At 46.9% G+C, this 12,755-nt stretch overlaps 1 protein-coding gene across 38 annotated transcripts in view; it reads left to right on the plus strand.

The window, feature by feature from the left end:
* TCF7L2 (transcription factor 7 like 2) overlaps positions 1–12,755 on the plus strand; it is a 203,315-nt gene that overhangs the window by 68,125 nt on the left and 122,435 nt on the right. For all 38 annotated transcript variants that reach the window (XM_047761333.1, XM_047761338.1, XM_047761335.1 and 35 more), the window contains one exon: positions 12,381–12,482. In XM_047761333.1, the coding sequence (XP_047617289.1) occupies positions 12,381–12,482 (102 nt within the window). The remainder of the gene's footprint in view (positions 1–12,380; positions 12,483–12,755) is intronic.

Here is a 12,755-nt window from a genome sequence, read left to right on the forward strand (position 1 = left end):
GCTGCAATCTGATCATGCATGCATTGCAAACAACCCTCCCAGGTCGCCAGGACCCTGTTACTCTCTCCCTGGCTTTGTGCCTCTCAAGGGTCATCTGATGGCCACGTCTCTAACACTTTACGTGGTAAACCCGTAACTTTTGGCTTGTAAATCCCCCTGTGCAGTTGGAGGTGAAAATAGCAAAGCTGAACTCTCTTGGACCTTATGTAACTCTTCCTTTTACTTCATTTACACTGTTGACCCTTTGCGTTTGGAAAAGTTGGTCTGGAGATTTTAGGGAGGCGGTTCCCATGCACATTTTTTAGATGGGAAACTGAGGTGCAGAGCCACGTGACCTGCCTGAGGCTGCAGGACAGTGGAGGATGAGCCTTGGCTTCGGTTTTCTGAACTCTCTATGGTTCTGTTGCCTCAACTGCTCAGCTCGCTTTGTCTTTAGGGACATGCCCTGAAACAGCAGGCGTTTGGCTTCCTCACTCCCATGCTCTCCGCTGACACTGTTGACCCAGGGTATCCTGTGCGCGTCACATCTCTCCGGAAGCCCCGTTCACCTGCCATTGTAACAGTCCCTTCCCGAGATCCTACAGCAACTAGAATCACACTTGGGGAGTTCCCGTCGTGGTGCAGTGGTTAACGAATCCGACTAGGAACCATGAGGTTGCGGGTTCCATCCCTGGCCTCGCTCAGTGGGTTAAGGATCCGGCATTGCCGTGAGCTGTGGTGTAGGTTGCAGATGCGGCTCAGATCCCGCGTTGCTGTGGCTCTGGCCTAGGCCGGCGGCTACAGCTCTGATTCGACCCCTAGCCTGGAACCTCCATATGCCGCGGAAGCGGCCCAAGAAATGGCAAAAAAGACAAAAACAAAACAAAACAAAACAAAAACCACATTGGAAATTACTTGTTTCTCAGGAAGCTTCGGAGGGTATGGTGGGTTTTTTTTTTGTTTGTTTTGTTTGTTATTTCTTTAAAGAATGGGTTTACCTGCTTGGGGTTCTATTGGTGAGCATTCTGGCATGATGGGTGGTGTCTGTTCTTCCTTACCCTGCTTGTCTCTGAAATGAATGTGAAAACCATCAGGTGACTCGCTGCATTCTTTTTTTCTTTTGAAATTCATTTAAAAAAATCGAGATCTAATTCACATACCATACAACTTACTCATTTAAAGTATACAGTTCAGTGGGTTTGGGTGTAGTCACAAGGTTGTGCAAACATCATCACTGTCTATTTCCAGAACATTTTTATCAACCCCCAAAGAAACTCTGTTCCCACTGGTAAAGAAACTCTGTGTCCCCTAATCGTCTGTCCCTCTAGTGCCTGACAATCACTGATTTGCTCTGTGTTCCTGTGGATTTGCCTATGCTGGATATTCCGTAGAGAAAGAACCATAGAATGTATGACTTCTTTGGTCTGCCTTCTTGAAGTTAGCATGTTTTCAAGGCTCATCCATGTTGCAGCATGAGTCAGTATTCATTTGCTGTAATTGCCAAGTAATATTTCATTGTATGGATATGCCACGTTTTATTTATTGATCCATCAGCTGAGACTGGGTGTGCCCTTATCTCAGCGTGCTCCGTCTTCTGAGCTCCCTTGATGCCCACTCTTGCACCATGAGCTGCTCCTTGTCTTTCACTTTATTTTCCTGGTCCTGAGGTGCCTGTATCCACCTCAGCATGCTTGTAAGGGAACAGGTGGTAACGCAAGCATTCCATTTAATTGGAGCGTACTTGGCCTTTTCCTAAGAAGCCATAATAAAAAGAACGTGGTGACCACAAGCTTGATTTGAAAATGAAACAATTCTTAATGTCTTTCTGCCTTAAAGGTAGGTGGTCTCTGCTCTGTCTCTTAAGGAGGGGATCCCCCGTGGCATTTATTGTGTTTTTATTGTGTCAACCACTGAGGGGCCGTGGGCCGCCCTGTCTAGAGGCTGAAAACCAGGAGACCTGTTGGAGCAAGATGGGAGGGCTGGGGTTCCTCTTCCACGTTCTCCCAGTGGCTTCATGGCCTCCGACCCTCCTCCAACCAGTGGCTCAGAGACTTGGGTGCATAGAGGGGCGGGGCTGGCATTTGCTTGGAATCCAGAGCTGTTTTGAGGACACCTCCATCATGAAGCTCTTTGAAGACTTGGAGATGGCTAGTCCTGGGCTGCTTTCAGTCATGACAGAGGGACTCTGTCTCTGAGGCCGGTCCCCCTCCGTGTGTGTGTGTGTGTGGCTGCCCCCTTTCTTTTGCTCCCACAAATCTTTTGAGCCCTCCCCTGGGGGTCCCCTTTGCCCCTTCTACTCAGTCTCATTTGGGAGACTTTAAGAGTTCTGGCCAGAGAAACTCCACATTCTGGTTCAGAATCCCTAGTAACTGTATGACTAAGTTGCTTAATTTCTCTCTGCCTCACTTTCTCCTCTTTTAAAATGAGTTTGGAGATTATCTGCTTTGGCTACGTAAAAGGATGTAGCGACCGTCAATTTAGAGGTTTAAAGGAGCCTCTGAGAAAGTACAGTGGAATCTGCAAATACACAGCATGCTCACCGTGTACTTGGCTAGGTGCTGCCCCAGCGCTGGTAATTTATGCTGAAGACTGATCATCAGAATCACCTGGCAAGTTGGAAAGAAGAAAATACAGACTCCTGGGCCCACTCCCAGGTAGTTTGATGAAGAAGGACTTGAGTGGGTCAGGAGAAAAGTCTTAACAAACCAGGGTGATATGGTGTAGGGCCATGTCACCATCAAGAACTAAATCTTGGAAGAATTCTTGTTGTGCCTCAGCAGGTTAAAAACCTGACTAGTATCCGTGAAGATGTGGGTTTGATCTCTGGCCTTGCTCAGTGGGTTAAGGGTCTGGTGTTGCTACAGGCTGCAGAGTAGGTTTCAGATGTGGCCAAGATCTGGAGGTGGTGCAGCTGTGATGTAGGCCTGCAGCTGCAGCTCCAATTTGACCCTTAGCCCAGGAACTTTCATATGCCTCGGGTGTGGCCCTAAAAAGGAAGAAAAAAAAGAAAAAGAAAACAAATCAAAAAACCCCTGAATCTTGAAGTTCCTGCTGTGGCGCAGCAGGTTAAGCATTCACCATTGTCTCTGCAATGGCGTGGGTTTGATCCCTGGCCCGGCACAGTGGGTTAAGGATCTGGAATTACTGCAGCTGTGGTGCAGGGTGCAGCTGTGCCCTGGATTCAGTCCTGGCCTGGGAACTTCCATTTGCAGTGGGCGCAGGGGGAAAAAACAAAATAAACAAAAAACTAAATCTTTTTTTCATGATGTTTCTGCTTATCTTTCTTGCATTAGTCCTTATAACCACTTATTAGCTTATGGTCTAATTGACTGGGTCTTCTATGACTTTTTTTTTTTTTTTTTCCCACTGTACAGCAAGGGGGTCAGGTTATCCTTACATGTATACATTACAATTACATTTTTCCCCCAGCCTTTCTTCTGTTGCAACATGAGTATCTAGACAAAGTTCTCAATGCTATTCAGCAGGATCTCCTTGTAAATCTATTCTAAGTTGTGTCTGATAAGCCCAAGCTCCCAATCCCTCCCACTCCCTCCCCCTCCCATCAGGCAGCCACAAGTCTCTTCTCCAAGTCCATGATTTTCTTTTCTAAGGAGATGTTCATTTGTGCTGGATATTAGATTCCAGTTATAAGTGATGTCATATGGTATTTGTCTTTGTCTTTCTGGCTCATTTCACTCAGGATGAGATTCTCTAGCTCCATCCATGTTGCTGCAGATGGCATTATGTCATTCTTTTTTATGGCTGAGTAGTATTCCATTGTGTATATATACCACCTCTTCCGAATCCAATCATCTGTCGATGGACATTTGGGTTGTTTCCATGTCCTGGCTATTGTGAATAGTGCTGCAATGAACATGCGGGTGCACGTGTTCTATGACTTTCTAAGCCTCAGAATATCTAATCCACACTGGACACTGAGCATATGCTTTGTAAAAGCTGCAGAAATCCGTGTGTTAGAGTAGAAAGGGATTTTGGAGATCATGTTCCCCAATTTCCTGCTACAGACATAGGCCCAGAGTGGGGAAGAAGTTGCCCAGTAAGAGGTGAGGTGATTAGCCAGTTAGCGACAGAACTGAGCTGGGAAAGGAGGTTTCCAGACTCTTTATGTCTCCATCTTGTGCTCCTCCCCAGAGCATGCAGTCGTAACTTTAAGACTGACTTCTAGAGCATGGAAGGCAGGCCTCACCCCACTGTAAGGAGGCCCAGGTAGGTTTGAGAGGAAGGGCCTGGTGACATTCTTTCCAGCTTGTGCTTCCGCGAGTTGCTATACTGTACGCTCCCTGCAAAACCACTGACTTGGCAAATGCAAAACTACCTTAGGAAAGAGGTTTTGAGTTGTCAAGGTAAAGGAGACTAAATCTTGAGTTTTGGTTATTGGATTTTGTTTGTTTCTTCGTTATTTTCTTTTTTTTTTTTTAATTACAGTTGATTTAGAATGTTCTGCCAATTTCTGCTGTACAGCAAAGGGACCCAGTTATACACACACACACACACACACACACACACACATATTCTTTTTCCTACATTATCCTCCATCATGTCCCATCACAAGTGATTAGATATAGTTGCCTGTGCTGTAAGCAGGATCTCATTGCTTATCCACTCCAAATGCAATAGTTTGCATCTACTAACCTCAGACTCCCCAATCCATCCCACTCCCTCCCTGTTATCTGCTGGTTTTGCTTTGTTTCTCCTTATGACCAGGGTCTTTGGGAGCTCTGATAGAAATAATTTTCTGGTGGCCTTGGAGGAAAAGAGTTAGACGAATGTTGCTCAGCAGCCTAGGGGGAGAAATGCAAGGGTAGTTGGGGAGAGATCGTTTATTCCTCTGGGGACATCCTGAGACGTTCCCTTAGCCTTGCCCTTTGAGATACTGCTCTCTGCCTAGAGTGCAGGCAAGATGCCTCACAGTCCGTTGATAAGACACACAAGGAAGGTGGAGGCTGGAGGGGGGTGGAGAATGGGAGGGTGGGGGGGTGGAGAGTTGGGGTAGGAGGGGGTGTTGGAGGGTGGAGTTCACCAGGATGAACTAGAGACATGCTGGTGGCCTGGAGCCCTGTGCCCAGCAAGGTTGCCGACTGGCCCAGGGGCTTCAGGCAAACCTCGGCTGCTGGGCTGGCCTCTGTTTCCCCCTTGGTAAAAATGTTAGTTGAACTTTCTGGCCATTTATTTCAGAGGATTCTGGAGAATGTGGTTATGAACCCCAGATACTCTCTAAATGTGGGATTAACGTATACAGAAAACAGATAAACCCAGAAGGACCGACTGTAGTACAGGGAGCTCTGGTCAATATTTGGTAATAACATGTAAGGGAAGAGAATGTGAAAAAGACTGTATATAGGTATGTGTAACTGAATCACTTTGCTGCACACCCAGATCTCACAGAGCATTGTCAATCAAACTCTACGTCAGTTTAAAAAAAACTACTCTCTAAATGTGAAGCGGTACTCTTAGGATCCTTTAGTTGTTATGATTAAGAAGCAAAAGGTTAACTGCAAGGATTTCGTTTAAAAATCCTAGAACAGCCAACCTCATAGAGATAGAGGATTTTAAAACAAGGTGTTAAACTGTTCTGCACGGACGCCTTGACGGCCCTTCCTCTCCCTGCCCCCTGCCCTTTCCCCCATGTTCCTTTTCTGTTGAGAAATCGGGTGGTGATTTTAAGGGAAACATGTCCAAGTTCCTACTATGTTTGGTTTCATTAAAAAAGAAAGAAAGAAAAGGGTCAGTTATAACATCCAGCTGAACTTTTTCTGTAGCCTTTTTCCTTCTCCAAGTTCAGCATGTACCCAGTTTTCTGAGGTCTTTGGTTTCCTTTTCTTAGGTAACGGTGGTATATACGGACTTAGGCTAAATCCCAACCCGCAGAAATTACATGTCCTTGACTTTTCTTCTGTGCCATCATGCTTTATAGGCAAACAAGGCCTCTTTAAGTAGAACCTCGATCTTAGGTTCTCTGTGGATTTTCAGAAGAAAGTCCAGGACTATGTTTTAACCTAGGACAAAGCAGCCGAATCTCCTGTACCCTCTGCATCAACTGGAAGATCAACCTAACCAGTTTATAATGGTGGCTCCTGAGGATGCTGCAGGATTCCGAAGGCTTCTGAAATAGTTTCACACAGTTTCCACTGTTAGGTATATATGATCACTGCTAACTTTTGGAAACCCGTTGGTACCTCTAAGATTCAGGAGGGTGGGCTAGAGTATTAAATTAATCACACCTTCTTATATTTTGACCAGGCTGGATAAATTGGGGGTTCTCTAGTCTTGGGGGCAGGATTACATATTGATGGAAGATAGACTGGCTTTTCCATCTTTCTGTTCTGAGTAATGAAGTAGGTTGAGACAGTGACAGCCAGACCTGTTCCTGAAAAGACCTATGTGTGTGGATGTGTATTAGGGGTGAGCCTCATAATCTGACCTCCTAAAAATAGCATTCCTATTTGGCTTCCTGTTTTCCTCGTAGGAGGAGTGCCTTCTGGTAGCCTTGTCCTCTGTAAAATTCAGTGATGCGGCCGTGACCATGGTTTCACCCCTTCTCAGTTGCACATTTGTCGTGGGGGGGGGCGGGGGCTGGTCCTCGGTGCGCCTGCGCAGGGGAGGATGGGAGCACGTCACCGTTCAGGGGAGGAAGGATGGAGGAGTTTGGACGCGACAGGCCATGGCTGGCGGTGCCGCCAGTGTGTGCTGTTGAGGCAGAATATGTGCTTTGCATTTTATAAGAAACACAGCATGTAAACTTTGTGGCCCTAGTGAATTAGGATGACGTAGGCAATCCAGATCTACCGTGAGGATGGTTTCCAACTAATCTGAATTCTTGTGAAATGGATTTTCCTTGGAAAAAGCACCCCTGCTGAGAAATAGCTTGGATCGGGAAGGTTGTTTTGTATTTAGGTAAAGAATGCAGATATATTAGGCAGGGGAGGGGAGCAAGGCCTTCAAAAATTTAAAATCGGCCCTTTTCTGGATGATAGGCTTTTTGGGGGACCATTTTTCCAGAAGAGACTGGTTTCATTTCCATTGAGCAGTCAGTTCAGGCCCCCTGCTGGTGCCCCTTTCCCCACTCTGAACCCTGCCTTTTGCCTGAGTCTGTGGCCGATGCCACCTGTTGGTGGCAGACAGGGTTGGCACAGTGTGGGCTTAATTCCAGTGTCGCGATGTGTGAAAGTTCTGGAAGAGAAGAGCTTCTAAACCTCGAAAGTTGTCAGGGTGCGTCCTCCCTGACCTGCGGAATTTCTTCCCGAGGCTCTTCTGTGGTCTTCGATGACATGTGACAGGTTGCCAGTGTCTCCCGGGAAGCGGGTGAGAACTTTTTGGACATGTGAACCTTTTCCAGTCAGAATTGCTCAGGGATTTTCAAGCTTCCATTTTGGAGGGAGAGAAGGTTGTTTTAGTTGAGATTGTGGTCTAGTGGTCAGACCTTGTGACGGGGAGGTACAGACGGAGAGCTCAGATTCTTTTCCAAGCTTTTCCCCTCAAACTTGAGTCTGCTGGTGAGGTTTCCATCTAAAATGTTGCTTTGGGGCCGGTGAACTTGCCTCCCTATGGGAGGGTGTGCGACTGGATTTAAGGCCCCGAGAAGGAATGCCCGGCACGATTCAGGTCGCTGCATGTTCCTTCCCTAAGCCAGGGGTGGCAAACTGTGGTCCAGGGGCCAAAGCTGTCCTGCCTGCCCCGTTTTTGTACAGCCTGTGAATGGAGAATGGTTTTCATTATTTTTATATGGTTGAAACAAAAGTCAAGAGGAGACTGTTTCCTGACCCGGGAAAATGATGTGGCCTTCAGAGGTCACATGACGTTTATCAGAGCACACCCGCGCAGAGTTCACACATGTGTGGCCTGTGGTGGCTTTTCTGTCTAGTGGTTAGGACAGAGATGGGCTGGCTGCAAAGCTTGTTTACTCTCAGGCCCTTTGCAGAAGAAGTTGGCCAACCTTGCCCTGAACAAATAAGGGCCTGTCCCTTGGAGAATGGAGCGAGCGGGGCGGGGGGGGGGGGGGTGTCTTATCGAGGATGGGAAGTTTCCTGGCAACTTGGTCGGCCTCATCGTTGTCGTCGTCGTCGCTTGAGTTGTCCTATGTGTTTAGATAATTACATTTGCGCAAAGACACCCTCCCACCCCCGGCAGCCCTCTGAGTAGCCCCTTCTCACCATCCTCGCCACTGAAGCGGGACCGTGAGGATGGAGGTGCCTCTTTGGGGTTGAGTAGCTGCTGATCGCAAGGAGCATAAATCTTGGAGGGGGCTTCTGATTTGGAAGACCTTGGCCTCCCCATTGGCCTTGCTGTTTTTTACTGGGGAAAGTGGGGGAATGCAAATTCGAGCTGTGTACCTTTTTCTTCTTTGCTGACAATTCAGCAGGCCTTTAAACCGCCTCTGTTCCTTTTCAGGTCATGGTGGTGTATATATATTCAAGACTTTGCCCACAGGTCCAAAGCTTAACTTCAGCTCTCTGAGACATATCATAAACTATGATTTGGTGGCTGGAGGCGGGGAGCGGCCCTAATGGGCCATGAGCAGAGCATTATTATTAAGCCAAGGATGAAACGCTGAAGCCAAGATGGCCCTATTTATTTATCTATTATTATTATTTTTTTAACAAAATATAGGCTGAGCAGACTCGATTTCAACAGTTTTCAATGTAGGAATTCCCACAGCCCCAGTTGATTGCAGTTTGTTGAAAAGTTTAATGTTTTTGTAGGCAATTCATAATTTCCATGTTGAGCAGCCTAAAAGGAAGGGAGCCTGGAGCCGAGTGTTGTTTTTATAGTGGGATGGTGGGAACTTTTTTTTTTCCTCTTCCCCAAAAGGATATAAAACTGAAGTCGAACAGTTGGGAAAACGGCATGGCGACCCAGCCCCTGCGTAAATCCCAGATGCCTCCTCCGCCAGGTCTTCCTTTAGGACCCAACAGAACAGAATTTCCCGCTGCCTAATGTGTCCAGGAAGGAAAAGATTTTCCTGTGGGCTATAATAGGACCTAATTTCCTTTTTCGTGCCTTTATTTATTTATTTTCCCTATTAATAAGGACCAATTGTGGAAGATGAAGGAACCTGGGAAACCCATCACTTTGGCAGGAGGTTAATAACTTCCTTTAAAAAAATCCTGACCTCATACTCATTTCCCCGAAGGAGCCTCGTCAGCCCAAGTGCCAGTTCAGGCCCAGGAGATGGGCACAGATTTGCGGGGGCGGGGGGAGGGAGCGGGAGGGTGAGCCCCATTTTATGGGATCGAGTTGCAGTGGGACGGAGAGGTTGGGGGCTGTCACTGTGGCGTGGCTGCCAGTCGGCGGTTCGGGGGGCCCGTCCTGTCCCCCATCTGGATTTGGTTAGCTCTCTCTGGGCAGCAGGGCCGAGTCTCATTTCCTCCAACCAGTAATGTTATATAGGCAGTGATCCTGGGCTGCCCTAACATAATTGAAAATTATGTGTATTGTAGGCTCGGAGCGCTGAAATGTAGGCTCATAAAAATATGTGGTGCAGGTAGCCTGCGGAGATTGGATATGGCACACAATGAAGCTTTTATGTAAAGTAAGAATTATAAGTCTCCGTGTTAATATTGCATTCTGGGTACGGCTAATTCTTGGGTGGGGTCCTGGGGGCAGGCCTGTCACCTTACACAAAGCCTAAATTTCCTTGTTCTGGGGAGCTGGTATGTGGATGCAGTCAAATCAGTTTTGCAGATGCTCAAAGATGAAAACACGCCCGCGAACCTCACCCTCACGGCTGAGGGCAGAGGCAGCCGTAGGTGTGTGGCGACTCAGCTTGGCACTTTTCCTCACAGGTTTTCTTGCGATGAAGAGGTGAGTGTTGGCGGGTGTCCACTTTGGTTGGCCTCAAGGAAATGACTCTATTGAGTGGTTTGGACCAGGGGGGCCCGTATATTTATGTGGCGAGTGAGAATGGGAAGGAGGCGGCTGAGACGGGGCAGAATAGACTCCATAGCCCATGGGCTCGGGTGAGAGGGCCGAGGGAAGCCATGGAAACTTTTACTTCAGTGGCTCTTCCTTTGGGATGATGCTGCTCCCGAACAGATATTTGGAATTTTTTTTTTTTTTTTTTTTTTGCGCTTTTTAGGGCCTCACCCGCGGCATGTGGAAGTTCCCAGGCTAGGGATTGAATTGGAGCTGCAGCTGCCGGCCTACACCCCAGCCACAGCAACGTGGGTTCCGAGCCTTGTCTTCAAGCCACACCGCAACTCATGGCAATGCCGGATCCTGAATCCACTGAGCGAGGCCAGGGATCGAACCCCCATCCTCATGGATACTAGTCAGATTAGCTTCTGCTACACCAGGAACTCCTGAAAACGGCTTGATTAAAAGGGCCACTGGAGGGGCGGGGCGTGGGGTGGGGGGGTGCCTGCTGACATTCCCTGACATCCAATCACACTAGGACAACTCTTTTAGTTTAGAGATGAGAAACTGTGGAGTTAACTGAACTAGTAACCAGGTTCCTCACCACAGAAGGTTTCTAGGTAAAAGTTCTAAAGTGACAGAAACCACGTCTAGGTTTAGGTTTGGGAAAACGACCGTGCAGTGTGGCAGGTAGCTTCCGGGCCAGGGTCTTCCAGCTTTCGGTGTCACCGAATTTCGTTGTAATTTGCCAGAACAGTTGTGTCTTTGAGGAACCCGTAGAAAAGCTTGTGGTGGTTTTTGGGTCTTCCATGTCACGTGGCATTTGAGCAAACCCCTCCTCTTTCTTGACTGCCCTTTGCTGGTCTTTACTTTCTGTCTGAAACCTTCTGACTTGACAGGAAGGCTCTGGCAGCCTCCCTCAGTCTCTTTTCTTGGGACTGCATTGCCCTGGGTGCAGTTCCTTGAGTGTCTGTCAGAGCTTCACCACATTCTCTCTCGACTTTTCTGCGAGGGGCTGGTCCCCTCGAGTGTGCCTGGGCTGAGGGAAGGTGTCTTTGCCTCTCCATGATACTTCCTGAGGAGGCTGTGTATGAGGCAATCTTTAATCTGTGTTCCTCGGGTAAATTCTCTGCAGAGTTAGTTATAAAACTAGCCTCTGGAAAGATCAAGATGGTGCCTTTATTGGTTGGCCTTTGGAGGGACAAAGGCCAGTGTTGACTTCCTTGTTAAAACCTTAGCATTTGTGTCTAAGTTTTATTTGGTTGTGAAGTGAAATTGGTATAATGTCACCAACAAAAGTCAAATGCCTGGCAATTGCTTATCCATGTGCTAAATATCTCTGTGACTGGACAGGCTGCCTCCCCTCAGTTTTCCTCATCTCCAGGATGGGGAGCTCGACCAATTGATTGTTGAAGTCCCTCTGAGAACCGACATATCACTTTGATAGAAGTAGCTCCCTTGCCTTTGGGCCATATATTCACTTTCTACCTCAGAGAAGTGTAGAGATAGATTCGGTTGGCGTATGCTTTTATTTTTCTCTCTTGGTAAACCTGAATGTATTTAAGATGTCTTCCAGCAATGAGGTCTTACTGTATAGCACAGGGAACTATATCCAGTCATTTGGGATAGACCATGACAGAAGGGAATATATATATATATATATATATATATATATATATATATATATATATATATATTTATGTATGTATACACACACACACACACACACACATACACACACACACATATATATATGAATGACTGGGTCACCTTGCTGTACAGCAGAAATTGGCAAAACACTGTAAATCAACTGCACTCTAAGAAAAAAATTTGAAAAAAATAATTTCTTCCGTCGTTTGAGATGAGTGTAGAAATTGCATCGCTCCCTGTCTGTACATCTCTCAACCGAGAACTGTTAAACTCTGGGATTGGATGAAGAATTCCATGCTCACCTTACTCGAGTAGCTTCTACTATAGGAAAGTGGCATGTATATATTCAGCTTTCCTGAAAGTGAAGGATGATGGCATTTTAGAAATGAAGGTCACCGAAAGAGCAGATTCGGAATTGATAGTCACCCAGGACACGTCTGGCTTAAGACTCTATTTGCTTTCTTTCTTAGGAAGAGCTGTGTCCTCTCTTTTCTTGCGCCCCCACCCCACCCCCCAGCCCTGCCACTGCTCCCTTCCAAGTGAAGCAGTATTAATGACATCATTTTATCTGCCCCCCCCACCCCGTAATCTGAATGCAAAAAATGAAACATTGCTGATAATATTGATGGTCTCTGCATGTACCTGTTGAACTTGAACGCTGAGGAAGAACCTGTCGGTGTTGCGTGATTTTTCTGTTGTTGTTGATGTTGCTGGTATTTGCATGCTTTCAAGTGTGTCAGTGTCATTATTTGCAGGCTTTTAAGTTTTGCGATTTCTGATCCATGTGTCATGTATCCCAGGAGTCATCTCTCGGGGCAGCTGTTTTGCATTTCTTTTCTAAATTCATGTTCCTTCTCCCTTTTGTTCGCTCCCACCAGTATCTTCAGATGAAATGGCCGCTGCTTGACGTTCAGGCGGGGACCCTCCAGAGCAGACAAGCCCTCAAGGATGCGCGCTCTCCGTCGCCGGCACACATCGTCGTAAGTGGCCTCACAGAGGTGTTTGCTTCTTTTATTGGGGGGGGGAGACAAAAATGCTCATTTGTTGATAACAGGCCTTATTTATCCATTTTTCTCTCTTTAAAAAGAGGTTTTGGGGGGCATGGTCTTGGAGATGGTTTCCACCTAGAAACTTGTTTTCTGCTCTTGGACCTTAATGATTGTCACCTACTTGGAAATGTTCTCCCCACCCTTTTCTTCTAGTATTAGGTTAGAATCTAGCTTTGTGGGTTCCAGTTAATGTGGGGAAGACTG

This window comes from Phacochoerus africanus, chromosome 15 (genome assembly GCF_016906955.1).
Source record: "Phacochoerus africanus isolate WHEZ1 chromosome 15, ROS_Pafr_v1, whole genome shotgun sequence".
Classification (NCBI taxonomy): domain Eukaryota; kingdom Metazoa; phylum Chordata; class Mammalia; order Artiodactyla; family Suidae; genus Phacochoerus; species Phacochoerus africanus.